General features: G+C 41.9%; 1 protein-coding gene across 1 annotated transcript in view; it reads right to left on the bottom strand.

Moving 5' to 3' along the window:
• TAB1 (TGF-beta activated kinase 1 (MAP3K7) binding protein 1) overlaps positions 1 to 18,225 on the bottom strand; it is a 626,748-nt gene that overhangs the window by 456,864 nt on the left and 151,659 nt on the right. The window contains exons 3-4 of the mRNA XM_044071649.1: positions 9,393 to 9,546; positions 8,733 to 8,819 (exon numbers count right to left, since the gene is read on the bottom strand). Coding sequence (XP_043927584.1) covers positions 8,733 to 8,819; positions 9,393 to 9,546 — 241 coding nt within the window. The remainder of the gene's footprint in view (positions 1 to 8,732; positions 8,820 to 9,392; positions 9,547 to 18,225) is intronic.

Here is an 18,225-nt window from a genome sequence, read left to right as displayed (position 1 = left end):
CTTGGCTTGTCCTGTCTGACCTTTAGAAGTACCTTTGGGAGGAGAGGCAGAGGTGGAAAGGCATACACATGAAGATTGCTCCAATTGAAAGAAAGAGCATCCACTTTCCAAGCTGTGGGATGAAACCTTTTGTGCAAAACTTTGGCAGCTGATGGTTTAGTGGAGAAGCGAACAGATCTATGTCTGGAGTTCCCCATGACACTGTCAATTTCTGAAATACATGAGGATCCAATTTCCACTCGTGGGGATCCATAATTAGTCTGCTCAACACATCTGCTAAGGAGTTCTGTGCTCCTGGCAGAAACCTTGCCTGAAGATTGAGCTGTAAACTGAGAGCAGTCTCCCACAAAATCATTGCTTGCCTGCATAGAGGATAAGAATGTGTTCCCCCTTGCTTGTTGATGTACCACATGACAGTTGTGTTGTCTGTTAGAATCAACACCTGCCCTGGAAGAAGTAAATCCTTGAAAGCTATTAATGCAAACTGGACTGCTAACATCTCCTTCAGGTTGATATGTAGATGTTGTAGTCTGGCAGGCCACTTGTCTTGTATCCACTTTCCATTTAGATGAGCTCCCCAAGCTTTGTCTGAGGTATCTGTCGTTAAAATCTGACTCGCCTCTGGCCGGGTCACAGAGAGTCCCTTGTTTAGGTGACATTCCTGAGCCCACCACAAAAATTCCTTTTGAATGCAAGGTATTATTTGAATGACAGTGTCCAGATCCTGGCAGTGCTGTGTCCATACATTTTTGAGATACCATTGCAGCTTCCTCATATGCAGTTTGGCATTGGGAAGCACCAGAATACAAGATGCCATGAACCCTAAGGCTTGAAGGACTGTCCTTGCAGTCAGCCCGGACTGATGAGATAGTTGATGGAAGTAAAGGGAAAGACTCTTTTGTTTGTCCGGGGTTAAAAAGACCATCTGGGATGCTGTATTCAGTCTTACACCCAGAAAGCACATGTCCTGAGAGGGTACTAGACTGGACTTTATTTCGTTCACAGAATACCCCAGGCATCTTAGCACTGCTATCACATATTCCAAATGATGAAGAAGCTCTTCCCTTCCTTGAGCCAGAATCAGGCAGTCGTCCAAATAAGGATAAATCTGTATTCCTTTTAGCCTGAAGAAAGCTATCACTGGAGCCAGAACTTTCGTGAACACTCTGGGCAGTAGATAAGCCAAAGGGCAATGCAGAGAACTGATAGTGAGAAGTCCCAGCTCGAAAACACAGATACTTCCTGCAACTTAGTCTGATAGGAACATGAAGGTAAGCCTCCTTGAGATCCAAAGTTACCATCCAATGATCTTTGCCCAGCAGAGGTAAAAGCTGTTGTAACGTCAACATTTTGAACTTGGGAATGTCCAGATAAGTGTTGAGGATAGATAAATCCAAAATTGGTCTCCACGTGTTCCCCTTCTTTGGTACTAGGAACAGGCGAGAATAAAATCCTAGGCCCACTTCTGGCATAGGGACCGGCTGTATGGCCCCTAGTTGAAGTAACAGAGAAATTTGCTTGTGAGCCTCTATTCTTTGTTGAGGAGGAACGTCTGGCATGCCTCTGAAAGGAGGCAAGGTATGGAAATAAAACCTGTAACCTTGGTGTATGATATCCAATACCCATCTGTCTTGGGTAATTAAACTCCAATTTTCTTTGAAAAGTGCCAACCTTCCTCCCAAAGGTGCTGCCAGGCGAGAAGGCGCTGGCAGCTGAAAAGGTAGGTCATTGGGACTGTTTACGAAAGGACTGACCCCTGCCCACACCTGAAGACTGTGCAGGAGAACTCCCTGTTCTAGGCCTGAAAGAGCCCTGAGCTCTGCCCCTACCACGCCTAGATCTACCCCTAGACTGGGAATCATAAGAAGGATACGTCCACCCTTTAGCAGGCCAATTTCTACTAAACTTTGGAGGCTGAACCTGCAAAAAATCTTTAACAGTCTGCATAGACTTAGCCTTGTCTTCCATTTTCTTTAAAACTGCCTCAACAGGAGAACCAAACAACACATCAGATTGTAAAGGAGCATCTAAAATCCTTGTTTTAACATGGTCAGATAAATTTTGATCCCTCAGCCAGGCGTGCCTGCGAAGAACTGACCCAGTGGCAGCCACCCTAGACGAGGCCTGTACAGCATCAAAACCACATTGCAAAGAATGCTTACCCACCTGTTCAGAAACATGTACTAAATCTTGTAACTCTTTACAATCAATACCTTCCGCCAGAGCATCAACCTTAGACTTCAACTGTGAAAGGAGATAGTTTTGGTATTTTAACATGTGAAACTGGCAATTCAAAGCCCTCATGGCCAGAGTGGAAGAAGTATAAACTTTCTTTCCCCATCTATCCAAGGCCCTGGCTTCTTTATCTGCAGGAACCGGATTCTTGACAACAGAAGCCTTAACACCCTTAGGCCCCTGGCTAACAGTTTCTGGGTCTGCCCTAGGACTCTTAAAAAGATACTTATGAACTTCAGGCACCCTGTAATACCTATCCGGTTTAACAGGAGCAGGAGGCAAAGAATCAGGATTAAGAGAAGCTTCTGAAAAAACATCTTCCACTACATCCAAAACAGGAGGAATAGCCAAAGGCCTATGCTGGGGTAAAAACAAAAATTCCCTAAGCCTTTTCCTGGAATCAGAGAAGTCCTGACCTTCCCACTTAAAATGCTCCCTCATGGAATGAAGAGTTTCTGAAAAAGAAAAATCCTCAGGAGGAGAAGCAGAAGGAGTAGAATCATCCACATCAGAATCAGAATAAGGAGAGTACTCCTGCAAGTCTTCAGCCGAAGACTCTGAAACATCCGAAGCCTGCTCAAAACTCCTTAGCTCAGGCTCCACCCTAGGTCTCTTATCAGGAGGAGGCAAAGAACCCCTAATCAAAGAAATCAAATCTTCTGCCATTTTAAGCATATGCTTCTTGGGCAAAGTTCCAGAAGAACTAGGAGTGACATCAGCTGAAGCTAAACCTGGCCTGCCTCTAGGAGAAGCCTTGGAAACAGAAGGAGAGGGCCTAACCACCCTAGGCAGGGAGGGGAGTATAGTAACCTGAGAAGCCCCATCACCCTGACCTGCCTCCTGAGAGGCCACATCCTGCAATAACAAGGTCTCTCCCTGGGATCCCAAAGAAACCTCCGATGGAACCACCGGCTCCACCGACACCTCTAAAGAACCGGCGTCCGGTACGGCAGTTCTTCTAGCCTAGGCTTAACTGCTTTGTCCTTGCGCTTCTTGAAGAAGCGGGCGTCGGAGCATCCGGCGGCATTTTATAATTGCACCGCTTCCGAAGACTAACCTGGCACAATCTAATCTCCTCTTTATAGTGCGCTTATTGAATCTAGCACAAGAGCGACACCCAACAACGTCGTGCTCAGGCCCTAAACAAGGAATACACAAAGTATGATAATCTCTATGCGGTATCTGTTTCCCACAAGAAATGCAGTTATTCACTTTTTCTGACATCCGTTTAACCACTGAGGCAAGAAAAAACCAAAATATTCCCCAACGGGGTACTTAGCCAACTTTGACTCGGTCTGAAACTCCGGAATCGAAAAATTTCAGAACGCCAACCGGCACTTGCAATACTGCTTCTGCATCGGACCATGCGGCAAAAAAGACTGAGGATATGACGTCGGTCATGCGCATTTGTACCCTGATGTTCTGATGTCAGTCAAATGCGCCTTGACCGACGTCAGCCTTATACTTTGATATTCGGGCCGACCGAGGACAGCGGACTACCCAAGTGTAAGGACTGCAGCAATGTGAGATGAAGAACATCTACTGGAGTTGAAGAAACAACGATCTTTGGATCAGAGGAAGACGTCCCCAAGGATTTCAGATCAGATGGCTCCAAAAACCATAGGCCAGATCAGAGAAGGAGATATTAAAGGTGGTGTGGATCTATGAAGTCTCAAAGGACCTGAAAGGGTTGGAGCCCAGAGAAATCCCATTTCAATTTGCATCCTAAGGAACTACCTCATCATCCTATCTACATCTGCTTCAGATAGGTTCCTGGAGGATTGAAGAGAGGAAGCCATTGACAAAGGCCTGGAAAGTCATCTAGGTGACTGCTCAAGGAACAGAGAAGGTAATCTGGACGAGATAAGCTCCGAAACCAAATGTGGAGTATGGATCAGAGGGGATTTTTCAACTCTTGGTTTCATATCCAAAACAGTCAGAGCCAACTTCTTCAAAAATTTAGGCGTTGGCTCCAATGAAGGAACTGAAATCAACGCCAAGGTAGAAGGATGCTCAAGGGATCTTTTGCATGAATTCTTAGCAACAGAGTTGCCCTTCTTGTCCTGTTTCTTAGGGGTTTGAGCACCAGCAACCGGAATGGAGTATTTGCAAGGAATACGACCCCCCCCCCAAAAGTATAACTTTATTCTTTCTACTGATCAAGGTTTGTAAGCTGAAGTCTTTACAGATTTCACAATCTATGTCTAAGTGTTACGGACCTAGACAGTGCACACATTCTGTGTGGGTGTCCAAATTTGGAATTTTGTGCTCACAAGTCACACATTTTTTGAAATCAGATGATTTGTCCAACATATTGTAATTCTGAATTAAAATTCAGAAAACAACAATTCACTATAAGAAGAAAACTAAGAATAGAAAGGATTTGTTTTATAAGGAAACAAAGAAAAGAAGGGAAAGAATTACCAGCTATGGTAATAAAAGAGTACTATGATTGGTACAGAAAGGGAAATGGAAGACAACCAACAATGATATGAAGAAGTACTCAATGAGTACAAGAAAAAGGGCCTAATATGTACATTTTTACAAGGGTAAAAGGGAGGAAAGAGAAATAACTTAAACTCACTTAAAGCTGAAACTTTTGATTAGACCATACCCAAAGCTTGAGAGCTCGCAATCTACATTTGTTCCAAATGGTGGTAAACGAGATCTAAGGTATCTTAGGTTGCTGGGGCATTGTGGGTAAAGGGAGAAGCTTGAGAGTTCAAGATTCTACGATCTGGAAGAAGAGGCCGAGTTGGATGTAAACCTATCAGTTGAGGAATGAAAGAAATTGGTGAACATCAAATCTGAAATTTAAAATAAACACTTGAAGGAAGGAAGGAATCGCATAATACAGCTTGGATGCTTAGTCACATGATAAAAATGCCACTGTGCATACACACACACACACACACACACACACACACACACACACACACACACACACACACACACACAGTCCATGCCCCTCCTCGTACAATGACTGATCTATTCCCCAAGTCAATAAATGGACTGGCAAATTAATAAGAAGCTAAGTACAGAGATGCAAGAGATGACCTTCCAAAAATACGTAAATAAAACAAAAGAAATATGAGCACAAACATGCCTTTAGAAACAGTGTTGTGGTTTGTGTGGAAGAAAGAAAAAGTAGTCAGTAACTGTATAACGTAACAGTTTTACTGGGATTGCAAAGTGCATATCCATCACATTAAAACATGCTGTTGCAGATGGACTCACAGAACTGAGCTTGATGAAATATGTGCATACGAGAATCAAAATTAGGAATTCAGTAGACAAACCAAGCTGGTATAGACATTTTCCTCCTAACTATGCTGCTGTTAGCCAGGGTTCAGCTAACATCCCTGGCAACACAGCAGTGGCCAAGAAGGCAGAGGCCAAAGTACAGCTCTCATGTCCTCGGGAGAAAAAATGAGTCATGACAAAATCAGATTGCTCCTAGTGGAGTTAGGCAGATATGCAGCTGCTCCATGCAACACTTACATAAACCTGTATGCATGCATGAGAGTACACACTGTGGTACACTATTCTTTGACAATTTGCTTGTGTACAAAGACCAAAAAAATTTCAAAATACATTAGGCACCCAAGACTGGCCAAGTATCCATTTTGCACTGCAGTATGCCAAAAGGGCTTTCATCCTGGTAACAGGAGTTGGCTTTTATAATAGCAGTGGTGCAGAAGCAGAACCAAAAGGTCTCCAATACTAATTTGAGCATGAAGGTAAAAAAAATTCACTAACTCAGAAACAAGACATACAACATACACGGCACAGCTTCATGGCATAAATGGAGAAAGCAGTGGTTGCACCTCAGATTACCCATGTTTAATTAGGTGAACAGGTGCTAGAGAGCTGGGCAGGTGGAGGATGAGAGTGTGAAGGGAGGGAAGCAGCTCCACTTGCTACATTGGCAATACATCCAGGACTGCATATATTTCACTTGCAGTTATGAGCCTTGTATGTCCATACTGCTCAGTGGTGCACTGCTTCTCTAAGAGAAAGTCAACATTTGAGGAACATGCAGGCTACCTAAAGGGGACTGAGCTGAGATACTCTGCAGGAGCTGCAAACTAACCCATCCCTTACCACCTGACTCTTACCTCCAAAGCAGAAGGAATGAGCTGACCACACTGGTTATGGAACAAATGGACTAAAGAGCTTTTGCTCTGGCTGATTCTTTCCCTGATGGAGGAATGAACAGGCAAATGGGTACAGGAAGTAGAAGCCACTGGGCTGATACTGTTGCATTACTATACAAGAACAAGTGTTAAGCCAGAATCTTTACAACAATTTGCAGTAAAAAATGTATGACTTTTTGAAAGATAATAATAATATACAATATAATCTAACAAAAAAATGAATGGAGTGCATTGCAGAAACTGAGTTAGCAGGGCAAGTGATTTTTAAGCCTGCTGACAAGGGAAATAAATTAGTGGTTATGCACTATTTTGAGTATTTAGTAATGTGTCATAAACGTTTAAATAAGAATGAGATATATGAAATTGTTGATTTTAGTGAATATAAAAAGCATTAAGTAGTTTTAAGGATTTATTAAATAAAGTTTGCAGACTAGGATATTTTTCAAAAGAAGATATAGATAAGAAGTTTGATTGAAAGGAATGTAAAATGGCTTATTTTTACTGTCTCACCAAAATATACAAAAATATAGTTGAGCCCCCTGGTCGCCCCATAGTATCAGCATGTAATTATTTTGCATATAAATTAGGACAAATTTTACATACATATTTAATGCCTAGGGTAGCTAAATTCCCTCATATATTCAGAACGTTTTTGATTTTTTAGAGAGACAGCTAATTTAGAGTGGAATAAAGCCATGTACTTTGTAACGATAGATGTTGTGAGTTTATGTATACTACCATTAAACAGTGTTGGAATAGTGGCATTAAATCATTGTTTAGAGGACAGAACAGTGTCACAGTATATTACCGAATTAATTTTTTTGACAATTTTTTTTTTTTTTAGTTTAATGGAAAATTATATAAACAACTTCAGGGTACTGCCATGGGGCACCCTTTTTGCCCAGTGTATGCAAATTTATGTATGGATTTATTAGAAGAGGAAAGTATATACATAAACAACATTTTTACGGGAACATGTGTTAAAGTTATTTTAGATTTATTGATGATTTAATTTTTATTTGTAAGGGGGACAAGATATGGTTGATCAGTTTATACAAAGTTTAAACGTCAACAGATTTGGGTTGAGGTTTGATGGACTGAAGGTAGGAAGGACAGTACCTTTTTTAGATATTATTAATGGTAGTGAACAGGATACAATTAGTACTAGCACATATAAGAGAGATTTTTCACATAAATTAGATAGAAAATAATGTTTCATATACGAGTGGAAGTACTACAGACATGACAGTACATGGTAGATTTATTTTAGCAATGGATAAATTAAGGAAGAATGTAAGGATGAAAGGAATATCTCCTTGTGGGAACTGTAACTGCTGTGGATATATAGTTAGTAGTTTTGAAAAAATAAATGGAAAGGTATACACTTCAGGATAATTATAATTGTGGATGAGAAGGCATTGTTTACATATTGAAATGTCCCTGTGGGAAGTTTTATGTGGCGGAAGTAAGAGGGCATTTAGGACCAGCCTACTAGAACATATCAGGGACATTAAAAAAGGTAAAATAATAAGTCCAGTAGCAATGCACTTCAAAATGTACCATAATGGTAGACCTGATGGGTTACAAGCAAGTATTTTAGAAAAAAATACATAGATCAGTGAATTTAATAAATAAACTCTTGTACAAAGGGTCTGTTTTTATTTTGAAGTATGGTACCGTGAGTTTCCCAAGGGTTTGAATTTTGAATGTAATTAGAAAGTTTTAATTAATTAACAAGTTAATTGAACATTTGTAAATTGGATTGTGTTGTATAAATGGCAGAAAGTATGAATTGGGTGAATATACTCTTAAAAGGCTGATTTTATTGTTTTTTCGTGTTAGTAAGGTTTTTTTTTAATCACTTTCTATCTTGGTTTTGTGTGGATTTCTGGCCTGTTTGTGATGGAAGTGATATTCCTTTACTTGGTGTGGTTTAGTTAAAAAATCTTTGTAGATTACCTTTGAGGCATGGAACAATTAAATCCTTCCACACATCTGCAAAGTTTATATCCATATGAATTAATAATTTCAGCACAGAAACATGGTATGAACAGATTTAAGAACTACCGAGTTAACATCAGGAAACGCAAAAGAAAATAATTACTTCTACAACTAGAAATTGAGGCCTTCATACCACCACCACCATACACAACAAAAACAAAATACAGAAATTAAATCAAAAACAGGTACAAGAAATGGGATCATCTGTTATGTGGAAAAAAAAGTACACTGAATACACCAGCAGACAAACAGTCACAGTTTTCCCTCTGCAAAATTCGATTCTAAACAAAAACACAACAGTCATAAATGGTTCAATGCACATTTTTTTTAAAAAGGTACCTCAGGCAGCTGGGATTGTAAGTTGGTCTTTTCAGCTATACCATCATCGATGGATTCTAAACAACTCCGCTCAACTACATCAAAAGCCTACATTTGGGAAAAACAGTGAAGTTACAAAAAATCCAGTCTAAATTACAAAACTGAATGCCCATGCAGTATACATTCTAATAACAGACCAAGATAAGAAAAGCAGCTCAATTTAATTCAGCACTTGTGATCACAAACTGGTAAAATGTATTACATTAGATGTCAGACTGAATCAACCAACTCAGTATATGCTATTTTCCACAAAAAAAAAAAAAAAAACCAGAAGGAAAACAAAATACTTCTAACTGACACTTGCATGCTTGTTCTTGATTAATTCCCGTTATGTACACGTGGCTCTGTTCTTGGTAGAGGATATATCTACATCTAGTGTCTATGCAACTTTAGTCCAAAATCTGCTTACCAAAAAGGGAATCACTTGCATACATACACTGTGCCAAAGGTTTATGAAGTACATATCAATTTATAAAAGTATATCAATTTATTGCACATACATTACAGACTCTAGTACAGTATGATAAAAACTTATCAGTTCAGCCTAGTTTAAGAAAACTCCAGTCTGTAGGAAAAGGTACAGAATTCATGCAGTGCTTGAACTTCTGTCATTTACATTACCTGTAACAGAACCCTCTGTACGTCGGCATCACTATGATTAGCATTCAACTGCCCCAACAGCAACTCTGCTGGCAGTCGCTGAGCAACTAAGTCTGCAACTCGTTTTCCTCCATACCCGTTAACTACACCATAAAGAAAGCAGTCATTCTCAGTCCTACAGATATAAAACAAGTGTGTTAGCATGAACTGTACATGATAAATTCAGCAGTCACTCACATTCCCCATTTCCAAGTTTATACTTACAGACACACACACACACACACACACATATATATATTATGTCTGTGCATATATACATATATTGGTAAAAAAAGAAAAAAAAGTGGCTTCTGGGAACTGAATATTTTGAAGGACTTTTTTTTAACAGAGGACATTTCTTTAGGACAGCTATTGAAGATATCTACTTCATGGCTTATGCAGTTCAAATTAGAGTGATAAGCACAGGCTGAAATACCCTTATCTGCAGCATGATAACAAGGGTACTTGGTTTTAAAAGAGAAAATGTCAGGAAGAACAAGAATGTGCAGCTGAATGATTGTTGCTTAATCAATCACTTCTACTTGTGCAAGAGTAACTTCAGGTGGTACAGCATAATGGTTAAGGCAATGAGATGCAAACAAAGACAAGCAGGTGAAATTCCTTTAAATCTTTCCCTTTAAATCAACTTTTTAAGCTCACGTTGATTCTGAAAGTAAGTACTGGAGTGAGATTTAAAAAAATCTAGGCACAAACAGGAAGAGACAAACTCTCGGCATGCAGAGTAAGATATTTACAACTCCGTACAAGTTGCTTACAATGAATGGTCCCATCCCAACCCCAAATGCTCAGAGTACAATATTTCAGGCAAGGATCCGACAGCGAAGAGTATTAAGGCTCTGAGTTTATAATGTGCTGTTCCTGTAGTCAGGGCAAAAGCATTTGAGTCATTCCATCTCCATTTACCTACTGTGCAACTCTGAGCAAATCACTTGACCAGACAGTGCTCCCATGTCACCCCTGAAAAGGGACACTAGGGCTTACCTGGCTATCAACTGCATAATATATAAAAGGGCTGCTGCTACTTTTGTGCTGCTATGACAACTATCACAAGCATTTTCATAGGTTCATAGGTGTGTAATAGGCTAATGGCCCTGGAGCCTTTACAAACCTAGCCCATAGGATTACTCTGGCATTGTGCCACCCAACATTAGTTCCTAGTGCCTCTGTTGAGTACAGCCACTGGAGTGATCCCCGGGGTGAATTTTCTATTTCCCATCCACTCATCAAGATTTTTCTTGAAGAGGGCCAGTGAGGTGCTCTGCTTGACATGTATGGGAAGTCGATTCCATAGCATCAGCAGTCTCTGGGTTATGAACCTGTCCCTCCAGCATGTTCTTTTGATTGTGGTAATGAGGTTGAAGTCTCTGGAGCGTGTGGTGCGAAGGGATTGGGATTTCTTTAGATGTAGCATTTCTAACAAAGCTGGGTCAGACACGGCTTTGTAAGTCAAGCAGAGATCTCCTCGAAGTACGCGATATGAGACAGAATAGTTGGAGCTTTTTTGAGTCTGTCCATATAGGACAAGTGTTTAATGCCTACGAGCCTCTTTGTGAAATACTTTTGTGGCCTCTCCAGTTGTTGCAGGTGTCTAGTGAGGTACATGCCTTCAGTCAGCTGGAAGTAATGGCATGTCAACAGCAGAAAGGCTGAATTATGTCACCTTGCAGCACTGTATAAAGTACTGAGTACACCACTTTTCAAAATGGACTGCCAATAACCAAGTGCAGCCTTACCAGCCTTGTAGAAGCAAACACTGAAACGTGCAATGATGTGTATGAATTCAGATTCAGTCTCAGTAGGTCCCCATTTACTTAGTCTTTTGACTATAACTAATGCAGTCTGCATACAAGTTCTACTCTAGTGTCCCTCACTATCCAGCACATCACAGTAACTATTAATAATTTTTTTTCTGGGAACCACCATGGTCCACCTCTTACGATGAAGTCTGAAGAAGGGCAGCAGTTCCTTTAGGTCACAATCCAATTCAAACAGTTAACCAGGAGAGTACTAGGAAAAACTCACTCCAGGCCTGATAAAGTTTTTCCCACATTTCACCCTCCACATATTACCCTCCTCACACAAAATAAAGAGAAAATGCTTCAGTAGGCGATACAAAATAACAGCAATACACATTTTTGCTACCTACGGTCATAAAGAATAGCTGTGTAAAATCTTACCATAACCATAGGTGTCCTTCTCTTCTATGTTGCAGTATTATTTACATATGGGTCGTATTCTGCCAGTCAACCAGACATCCGGCCTGTATACAAAAGCTTATTGTCACTGCCAGTATACGGGACATCGCACAAAGTCACTGAGAACGTCAGCACAAACCATCCTCAGAATAAGGTAGCCCCATGAGGAAAGTAATGCAAAGCCACAACACAAGAAGTCAACCTAGGAAAGAACAAGTAGTAGGGGGAAGACTGGAGGGACAGAATACTGCAACATAGAAGAGAAGGACATCTATGGTTATGGTAAGATTTTCACAACTCTTCTATGTCCTTCTCTTCAATGTTACAGTTTTCTTTATATATGGGAGAGTGCAAAAGCTCAATAGGAAACTAGGGAGGAGGATAGAAAAGAATGGAGAAAGACTATACAGAGGCATTTTCTACAAATCCATGTAGAACTGCCCTAGCAAATCCTGCCCTGGATCTGGAGATAGTGTCTAGCTTGTAATGTTTTCTAAAAAGTATGAATAGATGATCAAGTAGCAGCTTCCAAAATGGAATGAGCGTCTAGACCTTTGAAGAAAGCACCAGAGGAAGCAACAGATCTGGAAGAATGGGCCTTAACAGAAGATAAGGATTTCCCATGGAAGTCATAGCATAACAAAAAGGCATTAGAGATCCAGAAAGAAATAGTTTGTTTGGAGACAGGTAAACCCAGAGCCCTAGTATAAAAGGAGACAGAGTTGATCAGACTTCCTGACAGATTTTGTTTTGTCAAGATAAATTCTGAGCTGTCTGTGTACATAAAAATAATGCAGAACCTCCTCTCACTAGGACATTGAGGTGAGGGAAAGAAAGTGAGCAACTGAATGGACTGATTAAGAAATAACTCAATCATTTTGGGCATGAAAGATGGATTAGTTCTCAAAGATACTCGGTCTTTGTGGAAAACCAAAAATGGGGGGGAGCAAAGCCATTAATGCCTGAATCTCAGCAACTCTTCTAGCAGAAGTTAAAGCTACTAAAAGTACCATTTTCCATGTGCAAAACGTCAGAGAAGAAGAGGCTGCTGGCTCAAATGGGGCCCAAGTGAGCTTCTCTAAAACATAGTTTAGATCCCAAGGAGGAGGAATTGGTTTCCTGGAAGGTTTCACGTGTAGGACGCCTTTAAGGAAAAGCTTTACCTCTAACCTGGAAGCTAAGGGGGGGCGTCAATGGCAAACAGGCAGACAGAGCACAGCAGTGGACTTTGACTGAGGAATATGAAAGGCCACTATTAAGCAACTCAGACAGGTAAGAAAGTACTAAAGGAATGCCGGCAGAGAGGGGTTCCTGTTTTCTTTTCTGGCATCAGGTAGAAAATCTTTTCCACTTGGAAACATAAGATTTCCTTGTATGGGGTTTCCTGGCCTCCTGCTAAACTCTAAGCACATCCTTAGAAAACAGATGCCTAAAAGGATTCAAAAGTTGACCACCAACAAGGTCAGCTGCAGACCTGACAGATGTGGATGAATCGAAGATCCCTTGCCCTGAGTGAGTAGGTCCAACTGGGGAGGTAACTTGTAGTGATGACCCTTGGCTAGTTGCAGAAGAAGGAACCAATGCTGTCTTGGCCAAAAGGGGGTCACTAAAGATTTTTGGGTTGCCCAGCAGAATTTTCAGCAGGACTTTATGAATTAGAGGGAAGGGGGGTGCATAAAGAAACATCCCCTTCCATGAGAAAGAAAGAAAGAGCATCCACCCATGAGAAAGAAAGAGCGTCCACTTTCCAAGCCTGAAGGTGATGAACCCTGGCACAATAAAGAGGAAATTGCCTGTTCAGAGGGGAGGCAAAGAGGTCCATTTCTGGAGTACCCCACCAGTGAACTAGATCCAGGAACACGTCCCTGTAGAGCATCCACTCGTGGGATTGTGTCATGGATCTGTTTAATGCAGCTGCCACTGAATTCTGAGCAGAGGGTAGGTACACGGCATGCAGAGTCACTTTTTACTGGATAGCCAGTTCCTATGCTTTGATGGCTAATCAACAAAAAGGTAAGATTTTGCGCCCCCTTGCTTGTTTATGTACCAAAAGGACCATAGTATTGTCCGTAAGGAGCCCGAGTGGTCCTGGAAGGAATACAGGATGGCAGGTCTACAGGGCCAGACTCTCAGCCCTCATCTCTCTGATGTTGATGTGCTCTCTCTGCTGAGAGGGATACCAAAGACCCTGAACCTTCCTGGTAGCAAAAGTTGCTCCCCAACCTAAGTCGGAGGCGTCTGTAAAGAACTGCTGAGCCGGTTGGGGTACTTGAAGTGGATGGCCAGAGTTCTGATCGAGTTGCTGCATCCACGAAAGCAACTCGGTTTTCAGGCAGGGATGAAGAGGAATCAAGACACCTAAAGGATAAGGATGCTGGGACCAAATAGTCTTTAGAAACCACTGGAACTTCATCAAGTGTAATTTTGCAAAAGGCAGTATGGGGATTGTTAAAGCCATAAACCCCATCAGTCTCAGAAATTCCATGGCCATGATGGAAGAAACAGACAGAAGGGACTCCATGAAACCCCTTAGAGAAAGGACTTTTTCTGAACCTGCACCCCAGAAAAGTGAAATCCTGGGAAGGATTACACTGGATTTTTTGAAATTTATCGAACATCATATGCGCTGCAGAAAGGGAATAGCTAGAGCAAGGTGTTGTTTTAACTCATTCACTCCAATGGAGCTCTGGAAGTTTGCAATGTAACTTTCAATGGGTGGAGCCTAAGCCTTTTGACAGAATCAAATTATGTCCTCACATTTCAAACAAAAATTCTTATCTCTGAAACCATAGGGGTTATGAAAGAAGTATAAATGGCAAACCCTTCAGCACATACTGTTTTTATAGTGGTAGTATTCTTTAGATTATAGGTCTTAAACTGAATTTTATAAGTCACGATAAACACAGTAACAATTATGTTTGTAATATTTTGAAAACAACTTACAATATCTCAGCAACCACTCAAATTAAACACATCACCAGTGTTTTATTCATCTAGCAGACAGCTTTCATATGAGGCTAAGGAGTTCTGTGTTACTTGGTTGTTGAGATATTTTAAAAAAAGTGAAAATTATATCTGTACAAATTAATATCATAAAAAGTACAGTTGTGTACACTTACCATAAATGTAGATGTTCGAGTGCATTCGCTGTTGCAATCAACACACTTGGGTTATCTGCCTGCAGGTAGCCCTCAGTCGGCCCGAATACCAGAGACTTAGTATTTCTGAGTCGGTTGCTGTCACTCCAGGACTGACGTCAGGTCGTCAGGGCTATAAAAACAGGCAGCAGATGCCATTACATCAGTTTTTCTTGCCCCAAATGTCAGGAGCCCCCAAACAGAGAGCCAAGTTATGGTGGATAAAACACCACCAGTAAAAATTAAACACCAACAGCCCTGTAAGGGGTGAGTAATACATTTATAGAAGTAGAGAGAGAGATGGAGGCTGGAGGGAGGGAAACCAGGATTGCAACAGTGAATACACTCGAACATCTACATTTATGGTAAGTGTACACACCTGTACTATGTTCTTCCTGTTTCACTGTTGCAGTCATAACACATGGGTTGATTCCCAAAGCTGAAGAATGGGTGGAGGTAGTCAAGAAGAGATGGGGCTGGCTAGTATGCCCTTGCAGGACTGCTGTAGCAAAACTTGCCCTGGATTTGGAAAAGATAGGCACGTGGTGATGCTTGGTGAAGATATGAACAGAACTCCAGGTAGCAGCTTCCAGAATGTCCCTGATAGGGACTCCCCTGAGGAATGCTGTAGAGGTAGGTGTTGCCCTAGTGGAATGTGTTCGGACCCCTTGAGGGGCTGGTTTCCCATGGTGTTTGTAACAGAAATGGATACAGTGTGCTATCCATTTGGAAATAGTTTGTTTAGATATGGCCTTGCCCTCTGCCCCACGTGCAAAGCTTTTTAGTAGCTGGTCAGATTTTCTGAAGGGCTTAGTCCTGTCAAGGTAGAATCTGAGCTGTCTGTGCACGTCTAAAGAGTGCAGGATCATTTCCCCTTTATTTTGAGGATTGGGATAGAAGGTTGGCAAATGGCTAGATTTGTTGACAGCTACACTGGACACCACTTTAGGCATAAAAGTAGGGTTAGTTCTGAGGGAAACCCTGTCAGCATGAAAAATAATGAAGTGTTCCACAGCCATAAGCGCTTGTAGCTCAGATACTCTTCTAGCTAAAGTGATGGCCAGAAGCAAGGGTGTTTTCCAAGAGAGGAATTTTAACTCTGCTGACGCTGCAGGTTCAAAAAGGGGGGGGTGAGCTTTTCCAGTACAAAGTTATGGTCCCAAGCCAGGGTGGGTGCTCTCCTTGGTGGCCTTAAATTGTTAGCCCCTCTCAGGAAAAGTTTGATGAGAGAGTGAGAGAAGAGAGGTGGCTCAGTGTTGTAATGAGCCAAGATGGCAGAGGCAACATCCAGAATAGGAGGGATAACCAAGGGTCTCTATTGTGGCAAATCTAAAAATTCTCTGAGTCTCTTTTTGGACTGAGGATAACCCTGGCAATCCCAGTGGAAATGCTCTCAAAGTATGAAGGGTTTCACCAAAATAAAAATCCTCTGGGGGGGAAGCAGAGGGAATGAATTCCTCTGCATCTGAATCCTCATAAGCAGATAAAAGCATATCTTCACATTCAGAAATGTCAGAGTCGTCGGACTCTTGGTCAGTTAAAGCTGCTGGGGACAAGTCCCTTTTTCTCTTAGTAGGGGAAGGCTGACTTCCCCTAATCAGCATGATCAGGTCTTCTGCCATTTTAAGCATTTGAGATTGTGGCAAGGAAGCAGGTGCTTGAGAATGAGTCGTCGTTTTTTTAGACATAGCTTGTACTCTTGGCCTTAGAAACTTGGTAGTTTTAGACAAAACTGATGATATGAAAGAAGTCTGTGTCGAGTACTGGTAATGTCAAGAACTTCCACAGAAGCCGGTGCCTGCTCAGCGGCTCCGGACCCATCCAAGGTAGAGACATCCGCAGGTTCGGTAGTCAAAGAGTCTCGTGGCATACCCGACTTCGAATGGGTCTCGGTAGCTGCCTGCGAATCCATCGAAGTGGGCATCAGGGGCTGCGAAAGCACCTGAGTACCAGCAAACTGGCGACTACCTTAACAGAAGAGTCGTTAGCAGCTCTGGACCTGTGTGGTCTGTCCCTGTCTTTATCCTTACGTTTTTTCAGAAGATCGGTAGTCGGATGGCTTACCGAAGTCATTTCGTAATAAGGAGATAGAGAGCGAAAGTATTAAGTGACAATAAGGGCCAGACGACGAATAGTTCGGGCATTGAACAAACCACAAAAGCGACAGTGAGGAACGTCATGGTCTGGACCTGAACAGGTGACGCAGTACAAATGGAAATCTCGGTGTGGTATTTGCTTTCCACAGGCGAGACAATTGTTAACTTTTTCTAACATCGGTTAGAGCAAGAATAAAGGATCCGTAATGGGGTACTTAGCTTTATAAGACTTCAAGATTATTCATTTCGGAAATGAAAACTCAAGGTAGCGGCCGACCGGCACTCGTGCGAACTGTTTCTGCTTCAGGCTCCTCGGCATGAAAGACAGATGTAATGGTGTTGGATGTCTGTTTTTATACCCCTGACGTCAGTCCTGGAGCGACAGCAACCGACACAGAAATACTAAGTCTCTGGTATTCGGGCTGACTGAGGGCTACCTGCAGGCAGATAACCCAAGTGTGATGATTGCAACGGTGAAACACGAAGAACATCAACAGTTCACATCTCTTTACCTGCACTAGACAGAGGTCAAATATTAATACAGTTAAGTTTGCCACTGTGTAAGCTTTAAGAAGAAATCTTTTAAAACCTTGTACATAGCATGGTTTTGGAATTATTGATGCAAATATGAGAAAGCAATATTTGACGCCTAGAGGCTTCAGTTGGAGTTAACTGCAGATGCACCTGGAGACGTCACTTGGATGTAGATCTGGCCTGCTGGCAATGAAGAGCAGGTCGTCCAAGTAGGGGTACCTGAAGCCCTTTTACCCTTAGGTAGGCAATGGCCAAGGCCAGGCACTTTGTGAATACCCTTGGAGCAATGGAGAGACCAAATGGCAAGGCAGAGAACTGAAAGGGAAAAGAACCCAAAAAGAAACACAAGCGCTTCCTGAAATGAGGATGAATAGGGATATGCAGGTAGGCATCTTTGAGATCCAGGGATGCTAGAAAGGATTGGGAGGGATCAGGGGAAGAAGAGACTGTAGATACAGCATCCTGAAAGAAGGCACCACCAGCATGGTATTTAAGAGGGAGAGGTCCAGGATAGGCCTCCAAGGACCATCTTTTCTTGGCACAAAAAACATCCTGGAGTAGAACCCTTTTCCCTGTTGGTATGGAGCTGAGAAAGCAGCAAGGGGAACAGATAAAGTTGGCTGGATGGGGGCTGAAATATCCCCTGTAAGGGAGGAAGAGTTTTCCAAGTCATAAAGTATCTGTTTTGAATGATGGAAAAGACCCAGGAGTCCTGAATGACTTCCAGCCAGTATGAAAGGGAAACAGAGAGGTGAAGACATAAAGGAGTATGACTTGGAAGAAGCACTTGGTCATCACAGAAAACTTGGTCTGGGCTGAAAGGGCTGCTCTT

This window comes from Protopterus annectens, chromosome 1.part0, assembly GCF_019279795.1.
Source record: "Protopterus annectens isolate FY-2018-M chromosome 1.part0, PAN1.0, whole genome shotgun sequence".
NCBI lineage: Eukaryota > Metazoa > Chordata > Ceratodontiformes > Protopteridae > Protopterus > Protopterus annectens.
Note: the sequence above shows the minus strand (reverse complement) of the source record. Positions and strands in the feature narration are given on the sequence as shown.